Raw genomic sequence first — 25,647 nt, 5'->3', positions numbered from 1 at the left:
ACATTTATATAGCGCTTTTCTGGGTACTCAAAGTGCTTTACATGGAAGGGAGAATCTCCTCAACCACCACCAAATGTGCAGCATCCACCTGGATGATGCGACGGCAGCCATGCTGCGCCAGAACGCCCACAACACACCAGCTTATTGGTGGAGAGAAGACAGGGTGATGAAGCCAATCAGTTTATGGGGATGATTAGGATGCCATGTTGGATAGAGGCCAATGGGCAATATTTAATCAGGATGCCGGGGTTACACCCCTACTCTTTTTTTGAAGGACATCCTGGGATTTTTAATGACCACAGAAAGTCAGGACCTCGGTTTAACGTGTCATCCGAAGGACGGTGCTTTTTGACAGTATAGTGTCCCCATCACTATACTGGGGCATTAAGACCCCCTACTGGCCTCACTAACACCTCTTCCTCTCAGGAGGTCTCCCATCCAGGTACTGACCAGGCTCAACTGTGAAAGTGTTTAGTTTTGTTCCGAAGCAATTCATGCTTTTGATCCCCAAGTATGACATTCATTAATTCTTTGTTTTATGTTGCTATTCATTTTGGCTCTAGGATTTTGAATTTGGATGGATGGATGGTTTGCTGCTTTCTCATGGTCTGTTTTGCTGTGTCATATGCCTAAGCATCACTGGAAAATCTTTTGGTAGACTGGTTGATAAGGAACAGTAAAATGAAATCCTTTGAAGAAACGTGCCTCAAGGTTCTGTGCTAGGCCCATTTGAATTCTTCTTTATGATGATGATTTTAGGTCAAGATGTAAAATTACATGTTACTAAAATGTGAAATTTACCTGTAATGTATGATCTACAGAAATGCAAAACAGCTGCACAAAGCAAATGTATTTCTGATGCATTCAAAACATTGTTTTGTGGAGGGTTTGTTTAATGGTTAAAATACATCAAATTAGTCATTCTTTAAAATGAAAAATCTGTAATTTGTTTAGCTAACAGCATTACATTAAAGTGATTAAAGCCAGTATATATTGTTGTTATTTGTGGGCCAGTGCATTGTTTGGCCAGAATAGTTTATTAATGGATTGCAAATACTGCAATATCAATCTATGATTTTTTTATCTAAATTTAACTGGATCTATTACTTGGGTGAAACAGGTTAATCTCACATAAACTCTTAGTATATCCAAGTCGTGTGTAATAATGACTGAAATTAGTGAAATAATTTTACAGAAACAATGTGTTTTTTGTTTGTTAGTTCTGGGGTTGATTATGGAGAGCATTCGTAAATCTCAGATTGTGACTAGGAAACAATGAGGCTTTGAGAGTCTAATTCCGTTTATGTTCCTGTATGTCATGTTATGCATAATTTAGGAGTAAAGCTATGAATGTGAACTGCTTGGAACCAGAGCCTTTTCTTACAGCAGGTCTCATCTCTTTCAGTGTAGTCGCTTTGATTGCGTGTGTGTGCACGAGAGATAAATTATTTTACAGTAATGTGAATGAATGCTTCTGGAGCACACAAAATGTGTGACATACACTTCCTTGTAACTGAAGCATACAATATGCTTTCTTATGTGTAGTGGTGCCATCACTAATGAATAGTCTGTGACCTCCTTTTTTCCCCAGTCCTGGGTTGATGAATGTAGGCCAGTTCAACCAGCACAACAGTCATTCCCAGTTACATCTCAGCACCGAGTTTACTACTCTACACTGCTGACATGCAGTGAGACTACTTCTATCTACTTTCCTAGACTTTAAGTTTTGTTGACAGGCAGACATTTAGCTGTGGTAGACAATTATTTGTACATTTTAAGAGAGTTACATGCCAACTCATATTCCCGACCTCCTAAACGTTCCAGAATATAGGCCTACCCTTTTCTATTTTCAAACTTCACGTTATATGATTATATGTATGTGTGTTTTTGTGTGTGGGTATGTATATCTGTGTGTATATATGAAGTTACATATAATTAATGTATATTAAATATAAGTAAATATAATTAAATTAACCTTTCTAATCTATTAGAATACACTGACTGATCAATATTCCATATATATATATATTAGGGCTGTCAAAAGATTAATCGCGATTAATCGCATCCAAAATAAAAGTTTGTGTTTACATAATATATGTGTGTGTACTGTGTATAATTATTTTGTATATATCAATACACACACATGCTTGTATATATTTAAGAAAAATGTGTAATTTATATATTAAAAAAATTATATTTATATATAATATAAATTATATATAAATATATACAGTATATGTATGCAAATATTTCTTAAATATATACATGCATGTGTGTGTATTGATATATACAAAATAATTATACACAGTACACACACATATATTATGTAAACACAAACTTTTATTTTGGATGCGATTAATCGCGATTAATCTTTTGACAGCCCTAATATATATATATATATTTTTTTTATTTATTTATTTTTTCTGTTGATCGTTTCAAGAGACCAAATTTCCAAACCTGTTTTGTTATACTAAATAACTGTAATCACTTTAAACCACGTGTCAGTGTTGCCACTATGTACCACTGAATCTTCTTTGCTCTCTTCTCAGGTTGGCGGCACTAAAACAGGAGTAGTGCGTTATGTGGGGGAGACTGACTTTGCCAAGGGCGAGTGGTGTGGAGTGGAGCTGGACGAGCCGTTAGGGAAAAACGATGGAGCTGTAGCAGGAACCAGGTACATCATTTGTCTTCCACTAACATGTTCTGTCTTTAGCAGCACCCTCAATGGCCTTCCAACACTAATAGGTCTCATTGTTTCATGCCCTTTTAAAATAGGTTTGTAGACTATTTAGTATGCTAATATATCTTGGTTGTAGTGCGACCTACAACATGAAATCAAAATGGACCTGATTTATTTTCTTAATACATCCCAGTATTATTCAGCAATTTATATATACACGTGATTCCTAAGGATTTTTTTTTTTTTCTTTAGAATCTTTAGTGCTGTCAATCCATAAAGTCCTAACATTCAAGTTTTTAATATATTTTTATATTGTAATAATTTCACAGATAATCTCCAAATTAATGTAGAAGCAACATAAACGCATAACTTTTTTGGTCTGGTTCTTGAGGGAGCACCTAGAGAGGCTGCTTGGTACTCACACTACAGCGGCACACTTATCCTACAAGCTGCCTAAATGGAAAATAACACTATTTGGTCACTGTAGAAATTAAATATTGGTTCATCGTTGTTAAAGCTGTATTTTTTTTTTATCAACGCTAATGACACAGACAACAGCAGGAATATTAGGCTGCTGTCACTTTAAGACCGAATATATTGACTCGCATCCGGTTTCTTTCTCAAATGTGACATAACCGAGAGAATACTTGCCGAGACGGGTATTTTGACATCATTTTGACATCATTTTGACATCATTTTGACATCAATTCAGTGTTCGAGCGTTGTCTGAAACGTGTGTCTCTCTCTCTCTCTCTCCCTCTCTCTTTCTCTCTTTCTCTCTTTCTCTCTCTCTCTCTCTCTCTCTCTCTCTCTCTCTCTCTCTCTCTCTCTCTCTCTCTCTCTCTCTCTCTCTCTCTCTCTCTCTCTCTCTCTCTCTCTCTCTCTCTCTCTCTCTCTCTCTCTGTGGTGTGTGAGGCTGATAACAGTGCGCCACAGATAACAGTGCGCCAGTCCCGATTTTTGTCTCTTCTTCCGCTTTTAAATCGTTTGAATGTGTAAATTGACAAGACAAAACACATCCAAATGATAAACTTTCACTCTATGATGGTTAAACTTAGCAGTTAATCAGCGAATCACATGCACGCCGAACCGTGGGGCCTGGTCCGTATGGATCACGGATCAACTGCAATCCGTTGCACCCCTAATAATTAATGAACACAATTATCATCATGATTGCTGTCTTACCAGAGATTGAGAAAAATCCTACTCCAGTAAGTAAACGTGTCCCTGTCCCCAAAAATGGCAAAAATGTTGGCACTCAAAAACGCTTCCCTCCACGTTTTCTGCTGCGCATCGTTCATTTTTACCACGCATGCGCACCAGTTATGTGCACCCCTGAACATTAGACAGTATATTATCTAAGTATTTGATCTAACAGGTTGGAAACATACAGAAATGTAATAAAGTTATAAAACACTTAAGTCTTCACTGCATAAATTATAATTTAAATATAGATTTATCCTTATTAAAGCTACAAAAGTTAGTCAAGAGCAGTGATTGATTTTCTCTTTGTCTTTTTGTTCTTTGATTTACACTAATGGACACATCACAGCAGCAGGTTTATTAGGCTGCTGTCACTTTAAGATCTGACACATATTCCATGAACTCACATCTCTTTATGGTCATCTAAGACTTTATTTAACTCATTTAAGACTGTGCTTACGAGGATACTCGACAAAGCTTGCGTTTTGTAATCATTTTGTGTTTTTGTCCGTTCAAGCGTGAAAGACAACTCAATGCAGCCGTGCGCCGTCTGAAGTGGCTTTCTGTGCGCATGAGTCCTGTGTGTGTCTGTCACACAGACAGGAGATGCACAGGCCACACGCCAGTACAGATTTTGTGTCTTATCATGCTTGAATGGTTTAATAGCAGTTGAATGAAAGATAGCGTGATCATATACTATAGAATAAACTGATGCTGTGATAATTGCGCTAAATATTTTTAACGTGTTAAGCTGAAAAAATTTATTGCATGCCTTAACGTGTTAATTTTGATAGCCCAAATATCTTTCAACATCTAGTAATTTGCTCTGCATTCTGTTCACAATCCAAACAATTCCTGATGGACAAACTCCCATCCGAAATTGTTTTGTAGGGAAATAATTACTGAAGAACAAGTGCAGTTTCATGTTGACTTTTAGGATTAGAACACAGGCCAGGTGATCTGCACATGTAATGATTCACATGCTGGGCCAAGGTTAAACCTCAGCTGTCTTTTCACTGAAGAACGGGGATGGTTCAGTGCCAAACAGGAATAAACAGCTTGATGGATACTCTTTAACTGTTGACATTTGGCCCAAGGCTGGATTTAGTAGATTATGTAGTTTGTTTTTATAAATGATGGCTTGTTTGGGGTTAGTACATTTTTTTATGCCTTGAAAGAAGTCTCTTTTACTCACAACGGCTGCATTTATTTGATTTATACAGTAAAATCAGTAATATAGTGAAATACTATTACAATTTAAGAGAATTGTTGTGTTTTTATTGTAATATACAGTATTTTAAAATGCAATGTATTCCTGTGATGGTAAAGCTGAATATTCATCATCATTACTCCAGTCTTCAGTGACACACGATCCTTCAGAAATTATTCTAATATGCTGATTTGATGCTCAAGAAACATTTCTTATTATTATTATATAATATAATATATATAATATATATATAATCATATCTTATATCTTATTATATACTTTTGAAAACGGTTGCACTGCTTAATATTTTTGTGGGAACCCTGATACATTTTTCTTTCTCAAAATTCTTTGATGAATTAAAAAAAAAAAATGTTTATTTGAAATCCAAATATTTTGTAACAGTATAAATGTCTTTATTGTCAATTGTCTTTGCTGCATAGAAGTATTAAAATCAGTGTTTTTTTTTTAAATGTATATATACTTTTTTTTATTAATTTTATTTCCTTTTGAGTTATTTTTGTACATCAAGTATGAATAAATGTTGCTTTGGCAAATAGCTAAAATAAAATAAGTTTACGTTTATTTTTATATTTTATTCCAGTTAACGTTTCTTTTGTTTCAAGTAACAACAGTGTTTTTTATGATTTTAGTTTTATTTAACTATAATCAGGGTGGCCGCGGGTTCTTAAAAAGTCTTAAAATGTCTTAAATAAAGTTTTCCTAATAAAAGGCCTTAAAAAGTATTAAAATGCCTTAAATTCAGATTCAATAGGTCTTAAATATTTCTGGTCACGTTAACGCTAAAATGTATCCAGTCTGACGGACCTAATGTCCGTCAAATAACCAGTGAAGCATCGAATCGCGAGAATGATTCAGATTTTATTACATATTAAACAGCTATTGATAATGATAATGTAGGGGTTTTTTTGGTAACGCTGTTGAGGCTCGCACTGCTTGTCTCTGTGATAGATTTTATAGGAAGAAATCAAAACAAATGAGCATAACGGCAAACACAAAAAAACTCCCAGAAGAAACATACTGAGGTAAAAATTCAAAATGTTGAGTTTTTTTATTTATAACATGTGATATAGTTAAGTAACATAACATGACGGGAGCAATTTTGCTGAATATTCTCACGATTGCAAATGTTACATTGATTTTAGTTCAATAAACAAGTAGTGAATATTAAATTATTTCAATTACTTAGGTTAAATATTACATATACGCATGTAATATGAGGTGTATTTCCATCACAGGTTTGGTCTTAAATTTCATTCAAAGTGGCATTAAAAAGGTCTTAAAAAGTCTTAAATTTAACTTGTTTATATCTGTAGACACCCTGTATAATAACTAGGGATGCACCGAAATGAAGATTCTACGAAACCGAAAATTATTTATTTCTTATTTAAATTAGCTTTTTTGTGTGTAATTGTATTAATATTATACTTTTTAATATAATTCAATCATTTTAAAGATACTACATTTAAAAAATAGATGAGGTTCTTCCGCGTTTCTCCCTCGTTCTTAGGAGTTTGTTGTCATATAGGGTTATATTTTTTAAAATGCATCAAGGTGCCCTCAACTGTTTTTTGTGGGGGGGCGGGTTTCTCCGTGGTCATATTTTAATATTCATGTGCCAGTATAATGAATGTGTTGCAGGTCTGTGTTTTATTAGTTGTTGTTTCCCCTTTTCCCACCTTCTACTCTCCCACTTTTCCACAGCTTTACACGTCCATTTCTTGAGACTTTTTCAACTCAGAGGTGTGAACGAACAGGCTAAAACATGACACTTTAATGTTCTAATGTTCTATATGTTACCCTTGAATATACTGCATTTCCTCCCTCACATCCGTATTCTCTCTGTCTCTCCTTAGATATTTTCAGTGCCCACCCAAGTTTGGCCTCTTTGCTCCGATCCACAAGGTGATTCGGATCGGCTTCCCATCCACCAGTCCAGCTAAAGCTAAGAAGAGCAAGCGTATGGCCATGGGTGTGTCGTCTCTGGCCCACAGCCCCTCCAGCTCGTCCATCAGCTCTGTCAGCTCTGTGGCCTCCAGCGTGGGGGGCCGACCCAGCCGCACTGGCCTGGTAAGACACTTTAAAACCCCAAGAAGAAAGTGCCAGTGCAAATCACAAATGTCTTATGTTGACATTTTGCAGCGTTGCCTCCTGATGCCACTGTCATAATGTCACAATCACTTTATTTTTGTCCTGGGGTAATATAATGCATTTTTTTTTCTTGATAAGAACCAAAAAAGACCTACATTTTCATTTCAATGAAATTAATGTACTATATTTTAGTTTGCTAATGTTTTTTATTTAATATTTTGTATTTTTAGAGGATTTTATGGTACTAAATTATATTTATGCTGTATTTATAATCCATTTATTCACTTTTTGAGCATAACTTAAGCTGTCGTAAATCTTGAATGCTTTAGAGCAGAGGTCCCCAACCCCCGGGCCGCGGACCGGTACCGGTCCGTGGGACATTTGGTACCGGGCCTCACAGAAAGAATATATAACTTAATGTATTTTCCGGACTATAAATCGCTCCGGAGTATATGTCGCATCAGTAAAAAAATGCGTCATGAAGAAGAAAAAACATAATATAGCCTAAGTCGCACTGGACTATAAGTCGCATTAATTTAGAAATGTAGCCTATTTCACAAATAATAATAATAATAATAATAATAATAATAATAATTGTTCGGATGGGACTGTTCACCCTTACGGACGTGCAGCGCTCTGAAAGCGGCACAAAAAGACTGCTTTAAAACTTTCACAGAGACCTCAGACAGAAAGCAAGCCTGTCTTTAAATTGTATTTCGTTTTGTATTAATTGTATCTTAATTTTAATCAATGTTTCATCACCCAATTGCCAGGATTTAATAAGAAGTAAATATAATAGAAAATATTTAATCAGGACACGGAGGCGCGGGCGCGTGAACTGGAGCTGATCTCATAAATTAACCGAAATTCAGCGTATAAGGTAGCCTACTTGCCTCACAGACCTGAGACATAGAAAGCTTGAAATGTCTAATTTTAAACAGAACAATTCAAAACAAAAGAAAACTGACTGTTCTCTGCTTAATTCGTATGAAATGTGCATTTCTCTCTGGCGCGTTCACTAGGCATACTGCGAAGATCGAGTCAGCATTGTCAACTTCATCTTTGCACAGAAAACACTTGTTTATTATTAAACAATTAAAATGTCTCCTGCTATATTTTACATATTCATAATCATTAATTTTGGTTCTTAAAATCGGTTCTTTGTGACAGCTTTTAGGTGCTTTATTGGCAGCGCCACCCTTACATCGCATCAGCACCGTAAACATTGAGATTTTTTTCTTTTGGGGGGCTTTTTGTTTGTGTTCAGACTTTCTCAGTTGTCTTTAGGCGCGATATTACGAGTACCCTGCTAATAAAATTGCAAGTAAGCCTACACATTGGATTCACGTTTATTATTATATTTAATTGTTTTTTATATTTTTTTTTATATTTTGTTGTATTTATCCGCCGCACCTTAAAGGCCGGTCCGTGAAAATATTGTCTGATATTAAACCGGTCCGTGGCGCAAAAAAGGTTGGGGACCGCTGCTTTAGAGCACAGACTTAAGTTTGATCTCTTTTCAAAGACGACACTTGGCAGATTATTGCTGAAGTGAAAAAAGTTTAAAAGTTACTTAAAAGTTACAGAATTTTACATTTATTCTTATGAAAAATATTTTAAATAATGAACTATTTAAAAAATTTTTATGAAATATATTTTTTCAAAAACATGTTTTACTCTAAAACTGTAAGAAAATCAAAGCCATAAATCTAAACAAGTTGTGTTCAAAATTTGAGCCTAATATCTCAAAAAATGTCAAATTATTTTGTTTGGCCGCAGTACCAAAGGTTTCCACTAGATGAAATTCGTCTGCCATTCATTTCCAATGTGGTCATTTTTGACAAGTGTGACTATTTTTAGCATAATTTAACCTGTTCAAATCATGTCCATGAGTGTTCTTTGTGTTTACATTGCAAGTGCTAAAACCTTTACCAAGTTTCGAACCGTAACGATGAAGAAAAAAAAATCTAAAAATAACAAATGTAAAAATTTCCGGTCAAAGATGACTGAAGAGCACCCAGAGGTTAACAATTCAATATGAATATCTTTGTTAATAATAATAATTTATTAGTTTTATTTATATGGCGCCTTTCCAGGGCTCAAGGACGCTTTACAATGAACAAGCAACAATAATGGCAATGGACAATTGCAAAACAAAACAACAGTAGGTAGATGAGAGTAAAAGTACAGTAAAAGAGAATTATGTAGATGGGGCAGCAAACAGCAGAATACAATCAGACACAACGAAATGATACAACTTAAGAATGGTAACATTCAGAAAATAAGTGAGTTTTGAGCATAGTTTTAAATTCAGAAATAGTTTTGTTCTGATTTGAATTGAGTTGACGTTTTGCCTTTTTTTCGCACAGTTGACGGAGACGTCGTCGAGGTACGCACGGAAGATCTCTGGGACCACGGCTCTGCAGGAGGCCCTGAAGGAGAAACAGCAGCACATAGAGCAGCTCCTGGCCGAGAGGGACCTGGAGCGGGCCGAGGTTGCCAAGGCAACCAGCCGTATCTGCGAGGTGGAAAAAGAGCTGGCGGCGCTGAAGGCCGGACATCTGCAGGTGTGACTCACACATATAAACACAACATTTACATGAGCATTTTCATTTACTACACTTCCTCACAAATGCAAACTTGTACACTCCATTTAACAGCACATTCATATGAATTTCTGACGAACAAATGACCTTTTCTCTTATCTCATTCAGTATGCAACAGAGGCAGAGAGCAACCTACAGCAAGTCCGAGCCGTGCTGGCAGGCACTCAGAAAGACAAAATGGAACTGGCCAATCAGCTTGAAGAAGAGAGAAGGTAGAGGTTTTTTTAACCTTACATACATTGTATAGTAGTATCCTGACATTTGCTGTTGTTATCAACTTAGTGTTATTTTGTCAGTGTTCTTCACTTAAAGGTGCAATAATATACAGGGCTCGACATTAAGCCTTTTCATGTGCTTGTCCTTCGGACAAGTAAATCTGTCATTCACTTGTCCGAGTAAAAAAGTCGCTTGTCCAGATTTTTTTTTTGTGTGTGTGTGTGTTAAATATAATTTATTCTGAAGCAATATTCTCATCAGTGTTCAATCGGCTTTGATATATTTAAATCTGCATATTGTAATATCTGCACCTTAAAAGGGTATCCCCTCCCCCAATCTTATTAAATGTATGCTTCATCTTTCATTTTAAATTCCTAAATTTTAATTGCATTAAATAATGATATGAAATTGTTTTAAATATACAAATAAGAAACGTTGGAAAGAATGATACTACTTTTAAACATAACACTAAAGCGCCAGTAGGTGGCGGCACTTAATGAGTGAGTCATTGATTCATTCAAACGATTCGTTCAAACGGCTGATTCGTTCAAGAATGAGACAGATGTTTACGAATGGGTCATTGAATCTTTGACTCAACCGATTCGTTCAAAATGCTGAATCATTCAGTAATGAAAACACGGTTGAGTGTTCCTGTGAGATGCGCTGTGGTTCTGCTGTGATTTTTGTTTGGAACTATTTTCGCTGCTGAAACAGAACAAAAACAGCCAATATTGCATCTAAAATGTAGGCTAAGTGAGGTTGCTTAACATATGTTAAAAATATAAAAACTCCACAAATAAGATTTTTTATAGGCAGTATGTTGTTAAAGGAGTCATAACCTAGTATTACATTGGATACCTACTGCTGTATTATAGTCTTTCAGGCCCTTCTAAAAAAGAAAAGTGGAAAAAAAATAAACACAGACCTACTTTTACCCTTATTTCTGAAGGCATTATTGTCTCGCGAGATCAATGCGATGTTTTGGCTGTCGTGGACACTCTATATGGCTCTGCACGCCAGTTGAAAGGGTTGTTGGGACAGCATCATTAAAAATGAATTTCATCCACTGGTCCCTGATAGTTTCGACCGATTTTGGGAGATAAAACACATTTACATGTTTTTTATGGCAATCAACCACAGAGCAAGTCCGGTGTGCACTCGGTTTCTCCATCTTTCTCGACTGAACTGAATATGAGGGGGAGAGGGGAAGTGTGGGCTTCCTGCTGCGGTGTCCATATATGGTATATCCTACTACCTCATGACGTCAAGAGGGAGCTGAAATCAAAATCTCGTATTTGAGTGCGCGTGCACGCGCGCTGGTTTATTTACCCTGAGGTAAACAAACGCTTCACTTTTAAATATCGGCTTCCCGGCCAGTGTATAATCGTTAGTCGATCATAACATACATTGATTCTCGTGGAAAAGTGAAAATTGCAGGTTATGACTCCTTTAACTGAGTTTGTGTTTGCTGCACTCATTTGTGTAGATTTCTCCTCGAGAGGATGCGCGAGCGTCAACAGCGCAACCTTACCATCAGTAATAGCCTACATTTATTATCCACTGTCAATCGCAACTTACAGTAAATGTAATAAAATCAGAATCATTCTCTCGTTTTAGTGATTCCCTAGTTCTTTTTTGTTTGTTATTTTTTGTTATTGATGTTCTAATCAGGCTATACTTGTCCGGTCGAGCAAGTAAAATTCTCTTTTACTTGTCCCTTCAAAAAATCCACTTGTCCCGGACAAGCGGACAATCGTTAATGTCAAGCCCTGATATATATATTATTATTTATCCAATTAATTTTTATATTATTAATAATAAAATGAAATGGTCTTAATTAATTAATTAATTACACTTTAATTAAACGTAAAATGTTGCATAAAGGCAATATTTCCTTTTTTCCTTTAATAACTGTTGAATCTTATCGCATCCCAGCCTATGTTTTTATAAACAAATGTTAAAAACAAGCAGCTTTGTCATAATTGTAGCAGAAATATTGGCACAAATAACTTACCTTGTTTTGTGAGGCCTTTAAAAAATGCATTGGACAATTGGGGCCTTCAAGTCAAAAATTGAAGTATTCTCCAAAATATTAGTGTGATCCAGTAGGAATACCTATACTATGTTTCAAATAAATTAGGAAAAACAATTTCCTAATGGACAATAACAGAAAAGTATAAAAAAAAAATCTATAATTCTGAATATAAACAGTGTGATTATTTCCTGCCCTCACCCTCACAGCTTTTAGGGGAAATTCTTCATCTAATGATTTGGCTAATCATTATTCATGATTTTTTACATGGTTGTATACATTGGTAATAAAGTTTGATGGAAAGTTTAATTTGACATGCAAAAAAACTTAGGACAAAAAATTCTTATTACTGTTCTCATGTTCTCTTAATTACAGCCTGCAGTACATGATGAGATATATAAGTGTGCTCCATTTGCTAGATTACCAGGGCGACACAGCTTACCTTATGCTGATACATCATAGCCTACTGTTCACAAAAAATATATCCTTGTCATCGGTGATAAATACACCTGCGAATAGTGGTGTTTGGCAATTAAACACTTTTGTTTTTGTGTGATGCCGCATGCACACCAATAGGTGTCAGCATAAAGTCCAGTACTTCTTTATCTGCCAGCGAAACAAACAAATCAATGAAGAATTTCCTGACACCTGGTGGTTATTATGTGTTATGACAGGAAGGTGGAAGATCTTCAGTTCAGAGTCGAGGAAGAGTCCATTACCAAAGGAGACCTGGAGGTAAACCATTTTTACTACTACTTTACTGGAAGATGGTGTTATTTTTTTGTTTGTTTGTTTGTTTTGTATTGTTTTTCAATTGGAAGATTTCTGTTAAGATAATAGATTTGTAGAAACAAAAAAGTATGCTATTACTGAATTATATAATTGATAAAACATTTAAAATGTCTTTCCAAATATTTACAGTCCTCAAAAATCATGCGTTATGAATATTAGACATGATCTCTGTCCTTATGACTGTACGAAATGCTGAACACACTGCTTTTACAGTCTTATTTTCATTTGTGAAAAATTAAATATGGTGTCCACCATATCATATTAAACACATGTCCTTCCATCCAGCCCTATACTGTCATGCTGAATTTAAAAACACTCTTTCCTGCCTTTAAACTTCTTCACACTTTGGTATTATGATTGGTGTATAGCAAAGACCTGTTAATCTTTTTCTCTGCTACCTATGTATGTCTTTTTTCTCTCTTTCTCTCGTGTCTTTTTATTTCCCCCCTCTTTTCCTCTCTTTAGACTCAGACCAAACTGGAGCATGCCCGTATTCGGCAGCTCGAGCAGTGTCTGCATTTGGAAAAGTCCAAAGCAGAGCGGCTTCAGAAAGAGTTAGAGGAAAATATGGTAAACATGCAGGGAGAGGAAACACTGTAGCCATCTCTCCCATTGCCATGTTTCTGCCACTTTATTAGAGCCCATGTCTATGGGCCTCCACTGCTTGTGCTTGACTGACCAGGCCTGGGATCTCCATCATTCACCAAAAGCTCTCATAGATCTATATACATTGATCTGACTTGTTTGTTAGGGCTGTTGGAAGTTAATTCGTGCAACTGATTCGATATATTTTGTCTAAGCAAGTGGATCAGAAAAGATCAGATATTTCAGTCTTTGATAGATTTGGATCAAATTTAATCGCACCCATTTTTTGTTGTTGTTGCAATTACATTGTTGAATTAATTGGAATTTACTCCAGCTCTGATCAGAAACTTCAATGCTGTGAGTGTTGGAGATGTTGGAGATCTTTGTCTGTCTCTTGTGGAGCCAGCAACTGCTTTCACCTTTAATTTGCAAACTATTTTTTCATGTCTATCTTTTTCTTGTTCTCTAATCATCTGCCCGAGACCCTCTGGTGGAGTTGAGAAGTTACCTTCTGCTTTGCAGTGATCTCACTTCCCCATATCAGCCTTCATTTTATTTTATTTTATATGCCGAAATATAGCCTCCAGCCTCTAAAAGGGTTGTGATAAAGCTCCCTCTGACACATCAACGTTGTATTTGTAGCCCTCCTTTTTCTATAATTAGTGCTACACTGTTATCGTTGGTCATGCATATTTTTCCTGTTCCTCTTATTAGTCCTTTTGCACACAAATCATACCACAAAATTTGTGCTAAACTGTTTTTTTTGTGTGCTGGAGACAGGAATGTCTTAGAAATGTGTGGTTGAACCACTATAGCAACACCCTGGTGACCACCCAGAACAAACTAGTTATAGACTATTGACCACTCAGAATACTTTGGCACCTGACTAGCTACATCCAAGCAAGCACAAAGAACACCATACAAAACACCCAGAAACCCTCACAACTGCCTAGCATGGCCCTAGTGACCACTCAAAAGACCCTCGTAAGAACCTAGTGAACATCCAAAACACCTTAGCAACTACCTAGATACATCCAAGCAAGCACATAGAACATCATACAAAACACCCAGAAACCCTCATAACTGCCTAGCAATGCTCTATTAACCACCCAGAAATCCCAAGAAATGCTGTAGTGATTACTACCAACACCCTAACATTACCCTAGTAACGCCCTAGTGACCACTACCAATACCCTAACAACACCCTAGTGACCACACAGAACTCCCTAGTAAGAACTTAGTGAACATCCAAAACACCTTAGCAACTACCTAGATACATCCAAGCAAGCACATAGAACATCATACAAAACACCCAGAAATCCTCATAACTGCCTAGCAATGCTCTATTAACCACCCAGAAATCCCAAGAAATGCCGTAGTGACTACTACCAACACCCTAACAGAACCCTAGTAACGCCCTAGTGACCACTACCAATACCCTAACAACACCCTAGTGACCACACAGAACTCCCTAGTAAGAACTTAGTGAACACCCAAAACACCTTAACAACTACATCCATTTCTTAGCTACATCCAAGTGAGCATGCAGAACACAATAGAAAACACCCAGAACACCCTCACAACTGCTTAACGATGGCCTAGCTGCCAAAGTAAAACACACTCTAGCTACCAACTAGCAATGCTCTTGTAAACACCCAGAAGAGCCTCTCAACTACCCATCAATGCTCTAGCGACCACACAGAAAACCTAAGAAGTGCCCTAGTGACCACTACCAAGATCCTAATAACAGCCTAGTTTACCACCCAGAACACCCTAGTAATAAACTAGTGAACACCCAAAACACCTTATCAGCTGCCTAGCTACATCCAAGCCAGCATGCAATGTCTGAACTACCAACTAGAAAACTCTAAACACCCTAACAACCGACTAGCAATGCCCTTCCAAACATCCAGAACACCCTCACAACTGTCTGTCAATGCCCTAGCATACACCTAGAACACCCATGAAATGTTTTAGTGGCCATAGAGAAACACTCTAACATCACCTTATTGTCCACCCAGAACACCCTCACAACTGTCTAGCAACACACTAGCTTCCAACCAGAAAACCCTAACAGCCACCAAGCAATGCCTAGCGACCACCCAGAAGATGCTAGCAACCTTGTAGCAATGCCGTAGTAACCTCCCAGATTACCCTATCAACTGTCTAGTAACGTCCTAGTGATCACCCTAAATACCTAGAAATGTTCTAGCAACCACCTAGTAATGCCCTAGCTACCAACCACAACATCCTAAACACCCTAGTATGCAGGGCTTATTATTTCCTAAATAGTAGTGGTTCTACACTAACCTGCGATTTTGGCTGGTTTCAAAACACACCACGCTGGATATAACCTGCCATCGATGACATATCCTCGGAAAAACTCCTGCGATCCTACAGCTAATGCCAGCACGTTGCCTTGCGACTTACACAGGATGAATTTACAGCCGAGCGTGGGCATTTCACACACGTTGGATGAGTCAACGTCACATTTGCATAGAGGCCGTACTATTTGAGTTCATGATTGGGTGAATGATGCCAAATTAAAATCTTAAACAGAACGATTGAACCGATTTAGAGCCCCTGGATACACCCAGAACACCTTAGCAACTACCTACCAATGCTCTAGCAAACACACAGAAACACAAATGCCCTAGTAAACCACCACAAACACCCTAGCAAGTGCCTAGCAATGTGGTGGGAGTTTTGCGTGGAGAAGCACCACACACATTTGCTTCAGTAAATGTAAAAGTGTAGTTTTGGCTGTCATTGTGAATGATGGTGAGTGAATCCAGCACAGTCCAGGCACTCTAATCAACAGGATTTCACATTTATCATTAACAGGTCAGAGGCAGGTTCCAGCCAGCACCCATGAGGCTGGGCAAGAGTGTCAAGGTGATATAAAGGGAGTAACATACTGTGTGGTTTTAGAGTGACCTTCTCCTTTAAAGATGAACATTATATTTAGATGCGTGCTCCTCTCACTTCTCTCTTGTGGTTTGAGACTTCATCTATGAACTCTTGTAGTATTATCTGATCTCTGATAACCTCTAATGATATTTTCCTTGGAAATACCCAATTTTCAGATGACTCCAAAATGACTAACATTACTATTTGGTGTGCTCTATGAAATGAAAAACATCTTCAAATATGTTTTCTTTAAACATAGTTTGAATCATAGTAGTAATTGCCTGTGTTCCTTTGGACTTGCTGTGTGCTGTGCCATTTCATATTTGCCTGGCTGCTTCTTGATGGACAGATTGAGGAACGCTTGCTTGGGCTTGAATTCAACAGGAATGCTGGTGTAGTTTCTTAGGTTGCACTATATCTGCTTTTTTTGCACATGCGAGAGCCATTTTTCAAGAAATGGTCATTCACTGAAATGTTTGCAGGCCAAGCAAAATGCTTTGTTTGCGTTTCATGCCTGTAATGCCTTCCGGTTGCAAATCTCTGGTGGGCAACTCTCTGAAAGAGATTTCATGTGTATTATCAGCAACGATACAATGTTTATTTAGGAATGCACAATATATAAACATTGGCTTTTACACACAGCCAATATTATTCCTTTTTTTGTTTTTAAATTTAATTGGAAATACTCCCTTATATTATCTGCTTCCATAATAATAATAATAATAATAATAATAATAATAATAACAATAATAATAATAATTATTATTATTATCAGTATCAAAATAAACAGTTCTCAGTACTGTAATGCAAAAAAACTAAAATTACATTTGTAAAGTTCATTTGTAACTGTGCATCATGGAAGTATATTGTATTTTAAGGAAAAAATTGTCTAGACGAAATTATTTTCATTACAATATTACAGATTTACTTTTTTACTTTAATAATGAAAATTGCGTTTTATTGAGTACATTGAGAAATATAACGGTCCTCATTTATTTTACGACCTGTATAGGTTTACTCAGTTCCCAGTGTATATTGTGCATCCCTAGTTTAGTTGTTTATATTGTTATTTTCATCACCATTTTGTCATTAATATGATTTTTCCAATTAGATGTTATAACAAAACACTCTAAAAGTTTGCTCTGTTTAGAGTCACTAATTAAATCCTAAGACTAAGGTCAAAGGTCTTATTGAAAAATCACTAAATCCTTTGAGAGTTGCCACTGAGCAGAAGAACTGGAGGCTTTGGCATAATAACGGTTTACGATGCAAGATTTATGACCCTCTCTCTGTCCTCTAGCAAACTACAGTTGAGGAGAAGAGTCGTGTTATGCAGCTGGAAGAGGAACTGTCCCTGCGCAAGGCAGAGGTCGAGGAGCTCCAGGTTCGACTTCAGAGAAGCTCCTCCGGCCCAGGCACAGATGCTGGAGACTGCGGGCCAGGCTTAAACTTGGAGACTCTAGTCTTGCGGGAACAGCTTCTCTCCGCAGGCCGCGAACGCCGCGAAGAGAGCAGCCAGCTGCGCGAGAGGTACGAGGCGTCCCTGAGCACCAGCCAGAAAGAAGTTGAACGCCTTAAAGCCACCACAGAACGTCAGGGCCATGAGATCTCTGACCTGAAGCAAAGACTTCAGCAGGCCACTCGTGAAAACATGGAGATGATGGACAGCTGGAAAGCCAAGCTTGACGCTTTGGTTGGAGACCATCAACGTGCTCTAGAGGAACTAAAATCCTCATTAACGGGAGATCGTGGGGCCAGTGAAAACGGAGAGGGTGAAGGAACCACACCTGAGATGAGGGCTGCTCTGGAGAGCTTAAAAATGGAGCATCAACTGGAGTCGGAGAACTTGAAGGCCAAGCATGAGATTGATGCCGCCGTGATGGCCAAAGAGCGCGAAGACCTACGTGCCCGACTTCAGGATCTGCGGGACCAGCTAGAGGAGAGCGAGCAGAACTGGAAGATCCAGGTGGAAACCAAGAGCAACCAGCATACTCTGGAGCTCAAAGAGGTTTTAGAGAAGCTCCAAAAGGCTGAGTTTAGGATCAGCGATATGGATAAGTCCCATGAAGAGCATAAAAATGCCACCCTACTTCTCAAAGAGCAGCTGGAGCTGGCTGAGAAGAAGATGGTCGATTATGAAGCCCTGCAGAAGGCTGAAGCTCAGAGCCGAGCAGAGATCCTCTCTCTGCAGGAGAAGCTGAGGGTCAGTGAGAACCGACTGCAAGCTGTGGAGGCGGATCACAACACCCAGGATGTTAATGTTAGTGATCTCTGGGACAGTACCTGTTTTTTTTTTTTTTTTTTTTATGATTAAAAATTAAAAAATGTGTAGAGTTGTAGTTAATGTTTTCTTGGTTATTTTTTAGATTAGTCAAAAAGTCCTTTACATACAGGGCTACCGTTGGAAGTTGATCATAAATATTTGGAACCAGTCCAAAAGGATCCTAATGGGATGAATGAGAATCAAGATCCTACTGGATAAACTTAAATCCTGAAAAAATTGTATGAAATTTCCTTTAGGATCAAGTGATATCTTATTTGATCCTTATGTGATCCTATTGAAATCCTATCATATTAGTTCCAAATTATAATTCCAAAATGAATCCTGTTCAAACTTTGGAAATTGTTGACTGGGGTTCACTTAAATATGTTTTTATATTTTCTCACCATCCAGATGATAGAAAATAATGACAACTCTGAAGAGAAGATTAAACTGAAACAGAATATGGAAGGTATGTGTACAAATTATGACAAATTATTATGTTGTATCTTGTAACTAATGTACACTACTGTTCAAAGGTTTGTGGTTGGTAAGATTGATCAGATGGTCAGTTTGATTGCTAAGATTCTTCCAATGCCTCTTTTTTTTTAAGCAAAAATGCTGTTAATATATTTTATATGTCAGTGTCACATGATCCGTCAGAAATCATTCATCAATTCGCTGATTTGGTGCTTAAGAAACATTTCTTATTATTATCAATGTTGTGCTGCTTAATATTTTTACTGGTAGCCGTGATCTTTAAAAAATAGAAATTTCGAAAGGACAGCATTTATTTGAAATGGAAATCTTTTATAACATTATAAATGTCTTAACTGTCACATTTGATCACTTTAATGCGTCGTAGCTGAATAAAAGTAGTTATGTCTTTCAACAAGGAAAGAAAACCAAAACTTGAACATTAGTGTACATAACTGAGTTGACAGTGGTGTACTAAATCCTTCTGGTATAATGTTTAATTTTTCTTTTAATCTGTAATTATACCATAGTTGCTATAACGAAAAACAGAGTGAATCACCATGGTAATAATAAACATTTTCAGACATTTCAGAATGTGAAAAATGTTTTCTATGCCTGTGTTTATAACTTCATTCTTTCTATTAGAAACTCTGGAGAAACTCACAAAAAGGGAAAAAGAAGTCTCCACTCTAACAACCCAAGTAGACGCCCTAAAGACCCAAATAACGGGTAATTATCACATTAAAGAGTGACATTTGTCATTCTCATTATATTTTTTATAAAAGAACAAAGAGAGCTATATTTAACATAACATAGGATGATGTTAGTGATATTTTGTTCTCTTTCTAACAATAAAATCAACTGCATCTTTTGTGTAGCCTTGGAGGAAAAGGTTCGTTTGGGAGAGAATGCGGCAGAAGGATTCTTTAGGGAGAAGACACGTTTGGAGGCGGAGCTGGAGTCCATGACCAAGAAATCCCATGATGCATCAGGCCAGCTGGTGATTATTAGCCAGGAGCTTCTGAAGAAAGAGAGGTAAAGAGCATTACATGGACTTTATGACAGGTGTGAGGTTTTAACCACTTGATAATGACAACACGAACCATCTGGAAAATTATCGTCTCAGTTAATATTCTTTGATAGTCTTTCTTCACTTGAAGCTAGTAAGTACTTGAAATTAGTAGTCCACCATCTGTTTTATTCCTGTCATGAAGAACCATCATCTGGATTTTATTGCTTTCCAATACACCAGGATAAATGGTTACCCATGTACCATTGCTGATTGTAATCCACTCAAGAGCAATTTAAGTTAACAAAGACAATTGCGTTGATTAAAACTGTGACCTGAACATCATTAAGCCTTTTCAGTCAATACTACATGCTGACAGTGAATATCCTGTCAGGGGTTTAGGCTCTGCCCTTACTGAACTCTGCATGGAGAACCCAAAAATATTTACAGACACACATTGCTCTCAGTATTTTTATTACATATCAAATATTTTGGATGAATGACAGACACAGGCAGATCCCCAGTTACTAGTGATGCAACGACAACGGAAAATATTCAGCCAAAAACAAAAATTCTATTTGGTTTTGAAGGGGAAAAATCATTGATCTAAATGTTGACATTTAATTAGCGCTTCTCTGGTGGCACAGAGATATGAAACAAAGTGTGAGCTTTCAAATTCTATCAATTTTATAACAAAATTGAATGTGACGTGAGTCACGTGACAGATCGCTGTATCATCCTCAGTTCAAACGGTAGTGCGGTTCTGGAACCTACATTACCTCAGGAACCATTCAATGTTCAAGCTAGAATTTTTTTTTGTGCTAAATATTCAAAATAATACCATATTCATTATATGTTTTACTTCACCTGTTGTCTTCATTATTTAATGTATGTTTCAATAAATCTGTCTTAAAAAACATTTTCATTACAGCCACTGTTTAATTTTCAATTCAGTTCAAATTTTTTGTATAACGCTTTTCACCATACAAATTGTTTCAAGTTATGCATTTCAGAAATGTACATATACAAATCACACAGTTAGATAATAAGGTATTCATTTAAGGCATAAACAATGAGCTCATCAAGGTAAAGAGTACATGTTTGTTAACAAATGATTAGGATATCTAGAATTTTTTTGCATTGGTTTAAATGTCAACAACAAATTTGTTTTTTAATATTTAGTTTTATGCAATATGTTTTCTTTTCCTGTGTGTGTGAATGGGAATGCGTATCAGGAGCCTGAATGAGCTTCGGGTGTTATTGCTGGAATCTCCGCGCCACTCTGCAGGAGTGGATCGGGACATTAGCCGTGAAGTTCACAGAGCGGAGTGGAGGGTGAAGGAGCAGAAACTACAGGATGACATTAAAACCCTGCGGGAGAAACTTTTGCTGCTGGTGAGACACATGGGCAGAAACCTGAGACTGCAGCTGTTGTCTTTTTTAAATTTTTTTATGGCAAACATCATATGCCATTGACACTTTTAGGGGGCTTTCACACTGGGCATGTCTGCTGCGGTCCGAGCGCGATTGTTCCCGGTGCCCCCGCAGCGTTGGTCTGGTTATACACTTAACTTGATTCTATCGAACCCTGGTGCACTTATGTTCATCTTACGTCATCACAAATGTGCACTCCGCATGATAGAAAACAGAACGCGGTCAATATATTGTGTTTTTTCTTAATCTGGTGCTATTATGCACAGCAGAGTAAACGACACTTGGGTTTACTGTATCGGAAGCTTTCTGCTGCTTGCAAATGGAATCTTTAGAGGAGATAGCGGATTGCCATTTATTTTCTGCCTTTATTGCACTCGCTATATGCGATTACACTGCAGGCTCACTCTCGCTCGTCTCCAAGGTAAATCATCAATACTATCATCCCTTACGTGCGTTTTATTTAACTAAATAAATCATCGTCTGCTAAAACGTACGCGCAGGTTACTTTTCTTCCTGAACAAGTGCGCACCCGAGTCCATGTTCGAGCCACAGTTCGAGTGCAACCAAACTCAGAACACCTTCTTCTGGCGGTCTCGGGTTCGGTACCACGGTGCGCACGTGGGTCTTCATGACAGCTTTCACATTAGCAATTTTTCATGCGAACCGTGCCCCGTTTCGTTCTGAACTGCGAGTGTGAAAGCACCCTTAAATTAAAATGTAAGATTTTTTTTTTAACCTGTTTTCTATTTTAATCAATTTATTCTTGTGACGTCAAAGCTGAATTTTCAGCATCGTTACTCCGGTCTTCAGTGTCACATGATCTTTCAGAAATAATTTTAATATGCTGATTTACTGCTCAAGAAACATTTCTAATTGTTATCACAGTTGAGCTGCTTAATATTTTTGCAGAAACCATGAAACTTTTTCAGGATTATTTGATGAATAGAAGGTTAAAAAGAACATCATTTATTTGAAATCGATTTTTTGTAACAATGTAAGCATCTTTACCATCAGTAGTTTGCAGCTCACTTTTTTACATTTACACTGATATATTGTTCATCCCTTTTAATTCGTACAATTTCCTCATATCAGAGTCGGGAAAGGTCGTCTCCAGACCACCGCCGATACTCTATGATGGACCCATCTGCTTCAGACACAGAGGTGGCCCAACTGCGTCAAAGGCTGCTGAGCACAGAAGATGCCCTGAGGAACGCTCTGGAACACAACCAACACGTGGACCAGCTAGTGCAGGCCATGCGTACCCGCCCAGACAAGAACCAGGTAAACACCTCAACCTGCTACTGCTGCTTGGTGTTTCTTCAACTACAGGCAGTTTTGTCCCTATTTATAATTAGTACACTAACAAAATCCAACAGTATAATAACTATTGAAATGGTTTATTTCACTCTTTCTTCATCTTCACAGGCACATGCTAGTGCAAATTCTGCAAATGGAATTCATCAAGAAGACACTTCCTTCACACAAGAGGTTAATTAGATTTACATTCATGCATTTAGCTGACGTTTTTATCCACAAAACAACAAAAGCAATTTGTCAATGCCAGGTGTATTTGACTACTAGATTAGGAAGCAAGGTGTTGTTCTAAATGTTGGAAGGTGGAGTGGGCTGAAGGAGTAACAGTGTTGTCTGCTGAGATCCATGTTTCTGTCAAAGCCAGAACATTAAGTTTTGACTGACTGCAAAGGCAGAAATGAAGTAAGCTTTGTTGACAGCTTAGACAGTTACAGTCAGACAGAGAGGGTGAGAGGAGGCGGCAGGGGACCGAAGGTGTCTCATTGTGTACTTCTATGAGCGGATGTGCTTATACTTCTGTGTGCCATGGACAACAGAGATGAACTGATGGCACTTTAGTTTCTCAGGGGAAACATTAAGAAAGTAGAAAGGGAGAAAAGAAAGGAATACTTCGTTCAGCCTGCTATGTCTTGTTGGTGTCCTTTCTCGGTGGACTCGAATAACAGGTCTTTCCCCGAGTTGGTCTTCATCCAGAGAAGGGCTTCACACAAGTGCTGCCGCTGCAGTAATGTTTGCGTATTAAGCACAACCTCACTGATTGCTTCACAGCCGAGTCTACTTCATAAACAGCTCAAAGCATAGAAAGTGTAAACTAAGCGTACGTTTACACAACAACGATATGCTTTTTTCCTTTGAGTTTTCCGCGTTCAGACGACACCATTGTCAAAACGATCCTGATTCACACGGATCCGCGAAAAAGACAAAAAACTTTGTATTCTGCTGCCAGGCCATTAGATGGCACCAAAACGCCGTTCTCGTGTAAATGAACGGCCAAAACGCATACAAAGTTTTAAGTTTTTAGTTGAAAACAGTGTCGTGTAACAGCCCCAGTGGCTACTAGTTTTAGACGTTTTCGCAGATACGTGTGAATCGTTTTGACTATGTTTTCTGTGCACGGAAAACTCAAAGGAAAAACTTCTCCGTTTTAAGCATATCGTTGTCGTGTAAACGCACCCTGAGACTTCAACTGGATAGCTCTTACACTAGCCACAATAGATTTTTTTTTTTACTCTGTTCAAATAATAATGGAGAATCCTAATATTTGTTTATCATCCTAAACTCTATTTCTCTTTCTAGGAAGAACACTGATGAGGGCTAAAACAGTTCTTGGATGTTTAGGGAAGAATGGAGGTGTAATGGGAAAGAAGAAGCCAATTTGATGCCTAGACCTTTGGACTAATGCTTCACTGGACATCTTATTTTCCGTTTACTGTTAACACCAAAACAACAACTTTATAAATGAACAAACAGAAACCACAAATTGAAGAATATCTAAAATGATCCGAGATGCTATAAAAGACATAATGGAAGTGGTTTTAAGGTCAATGGTACAACACGGACAAACTGACACACCGATCCTGTAGACTACCTCCGAGATGGACAATGATGTCTGACTTAACAAACGAGAGAGTGTTGGTCAGGAAAACAAACAATACCCTGCTATACTCCCAGTTGGTTGTAACCAGTTGCCGTTTAGAAAACATTTTTGGCCTCAATTTATACTGTTTAATTTATTTGCCATTTATGCTTTTCACCTTTTTTAAAATGATAAACTGGCCAACTCTCAGCATAAGGTTTGAAGGACTTGGGCTGGTCACTAGATTCTGTAGCAAACAAGTAAATAAAACAGACAGGCTCCCTTATTCCATACCTGCTCATTCTTGTGTTGATTTATTTTCGTCTTTTTATCAAGACATAAGTTTTAATGTATGCATTATACAGTATTCAGCAACAATGTTCAACAGAATTAAGCAAGTTAAGGTGCACCGTAAAGCTTCAAGAACCAGTATTGCAGTTTCAGTCAATATTAGTGCATACCTTTGTAATATTATAAAATATTAGCAGACAAAGCCAACTCCCAACCTGTAGTTCAATTCAAATGAACAATGAACCAACAGCTTTCATTTCTTGAATCATTTGAGGAATCAGTTTGATTGACTTGTCTTTTAATTCAGCTGGTGGTGAGTTGTGATTGGAGTATCTTAAGGGGGAGGTACTACATGCATAAGTGACATATTGCTCATATAGCAAATACAATAATTCTGTTTCACCACCCAAAATACATTTAGCTATTTGCATTAGCTTTTTATTTGATTTCATTTGATCTTTATAAAAGAGCAAGAAGCATGTTAATTCACATGCACACAACTTTTTATTAAATATTTGACGGAAACAAGCTTTTGACAAAGGTGCATTTTTAATATTTTTGTCATATGCAAGTAAGTTTGTTTTGATAAAAGGAAATGCTCACCTGTAGTGCCTCCCCTTAAAAGAACAAAAGACTGATGGTATTTTCTCTCTGATCAGATTTCTGGTTGTCTAAAAAGATCTTTGTGTTATGAACAAAAAAAAAATTAAATCTGATTTAACAGTACAAACAATAACTGCAATCCCATAAATCAGTGTCTGCTCAGTGGTTTTCCAAAATGTATTCTCTCCTTTGAAAAAACAGAAACACTGTGCAATTAGGTCAAGTTTGTTCATAAAGCAACTTTATACTGATGTGATTGCCATTAGAACTAAGAAAGCATTTGTTTTCAATAAGAATAGGGAAAATGATAGGGCTGGCCCCAAGTTTTGCAGTTGAAATT

General features: G+C 37.3%; 1 protein-coding gene across 6 annotated transcripts in view; it reads left to right on the top strand.

Annotated features, from left to right (window-relative positions):
* Positions 1–25,415, top strand: part of clip2 (CAP-GLY domain containing linker protein 2) — a 51,738-nt gene extending 26,323 nt beyond the window's left edge. Inside the window, exons 4-18 of one of the 6 annotated variants that reach the window (XM_084414122.1) lie at positions 2,550–2,674; positions 6,968–7,181; positions 9,572–9,769; positions 9,917–10,020; positions 12,731–12,791; positions 16,278–16,328; positions 17,644–18,603; positions 19,018–19,075; positions 19,611–19,643; positions 19,726–19,809; positions 19,959–20,115; positions 21,325–21,484; positions 22,616–22,804; positions 22,949–23,011; positions 24,134–25,415. In XM_084414122.1, the coding sequence (XP_084270248.1) occupies positions 2,550–2,674; positions 6,968–7,181; positions 9,572–9,769; positions 9,917–10,020; positions 12,731–12,791; positions 16,278–16,328; positions 17,644–18,603; positions 19,018–19,075; positions 19,611–19,643; positions 19,726–19,809; positions 19,959–20,115; positions 21,325–21,484; positions 22,616–22,804; positions 22,949–23,011; positions 24,134–24,145 (2,469 nt within the window). In that variant the 3' untranslated portion in view covers positions 24,146–25,415. Of the gene's footprint in view, positions 1–2,549; positions 2,675–6,967; positions 7,182–9,571; positions 9,770–9,916; positions 10,021–12,730; positions 12,792–13,313; positions 13,419–16,277; positions 16,329–17,643; positions 18,604–19,017; positions 19,076–19,610; positions 19,644–19,725; positions 19,810–19,958; positions 20,116–21,324; positions 21,485–22,615; positions 22,805–22,948; positions 23,012–24,133 lie in introns of all 6 variants that reach the window. The other 5 variants (XM_084414120.1, XM_084414124.1, XM_084414123.1 and 2 more) reach the window with 5 other exon arrangements.
* The last annotated feature ends 232 nt before the right edge of the window (positions 25,416–25,647 follow it).

This window comes from Rutilus rutilus (assembly GCF_951802725.1).
Source record: "Rutilus rutilus genome assembly, chromosome: 7".
NCBI lineage: Eukaryota > Metazoa > Chordata > Actinopteri > Cypriniformes > Leuciscidae > Rutilus > Rutilus rutilus.
This window is presented reverse-complemented; position numbering and strand designations above follow the sequence as displayed.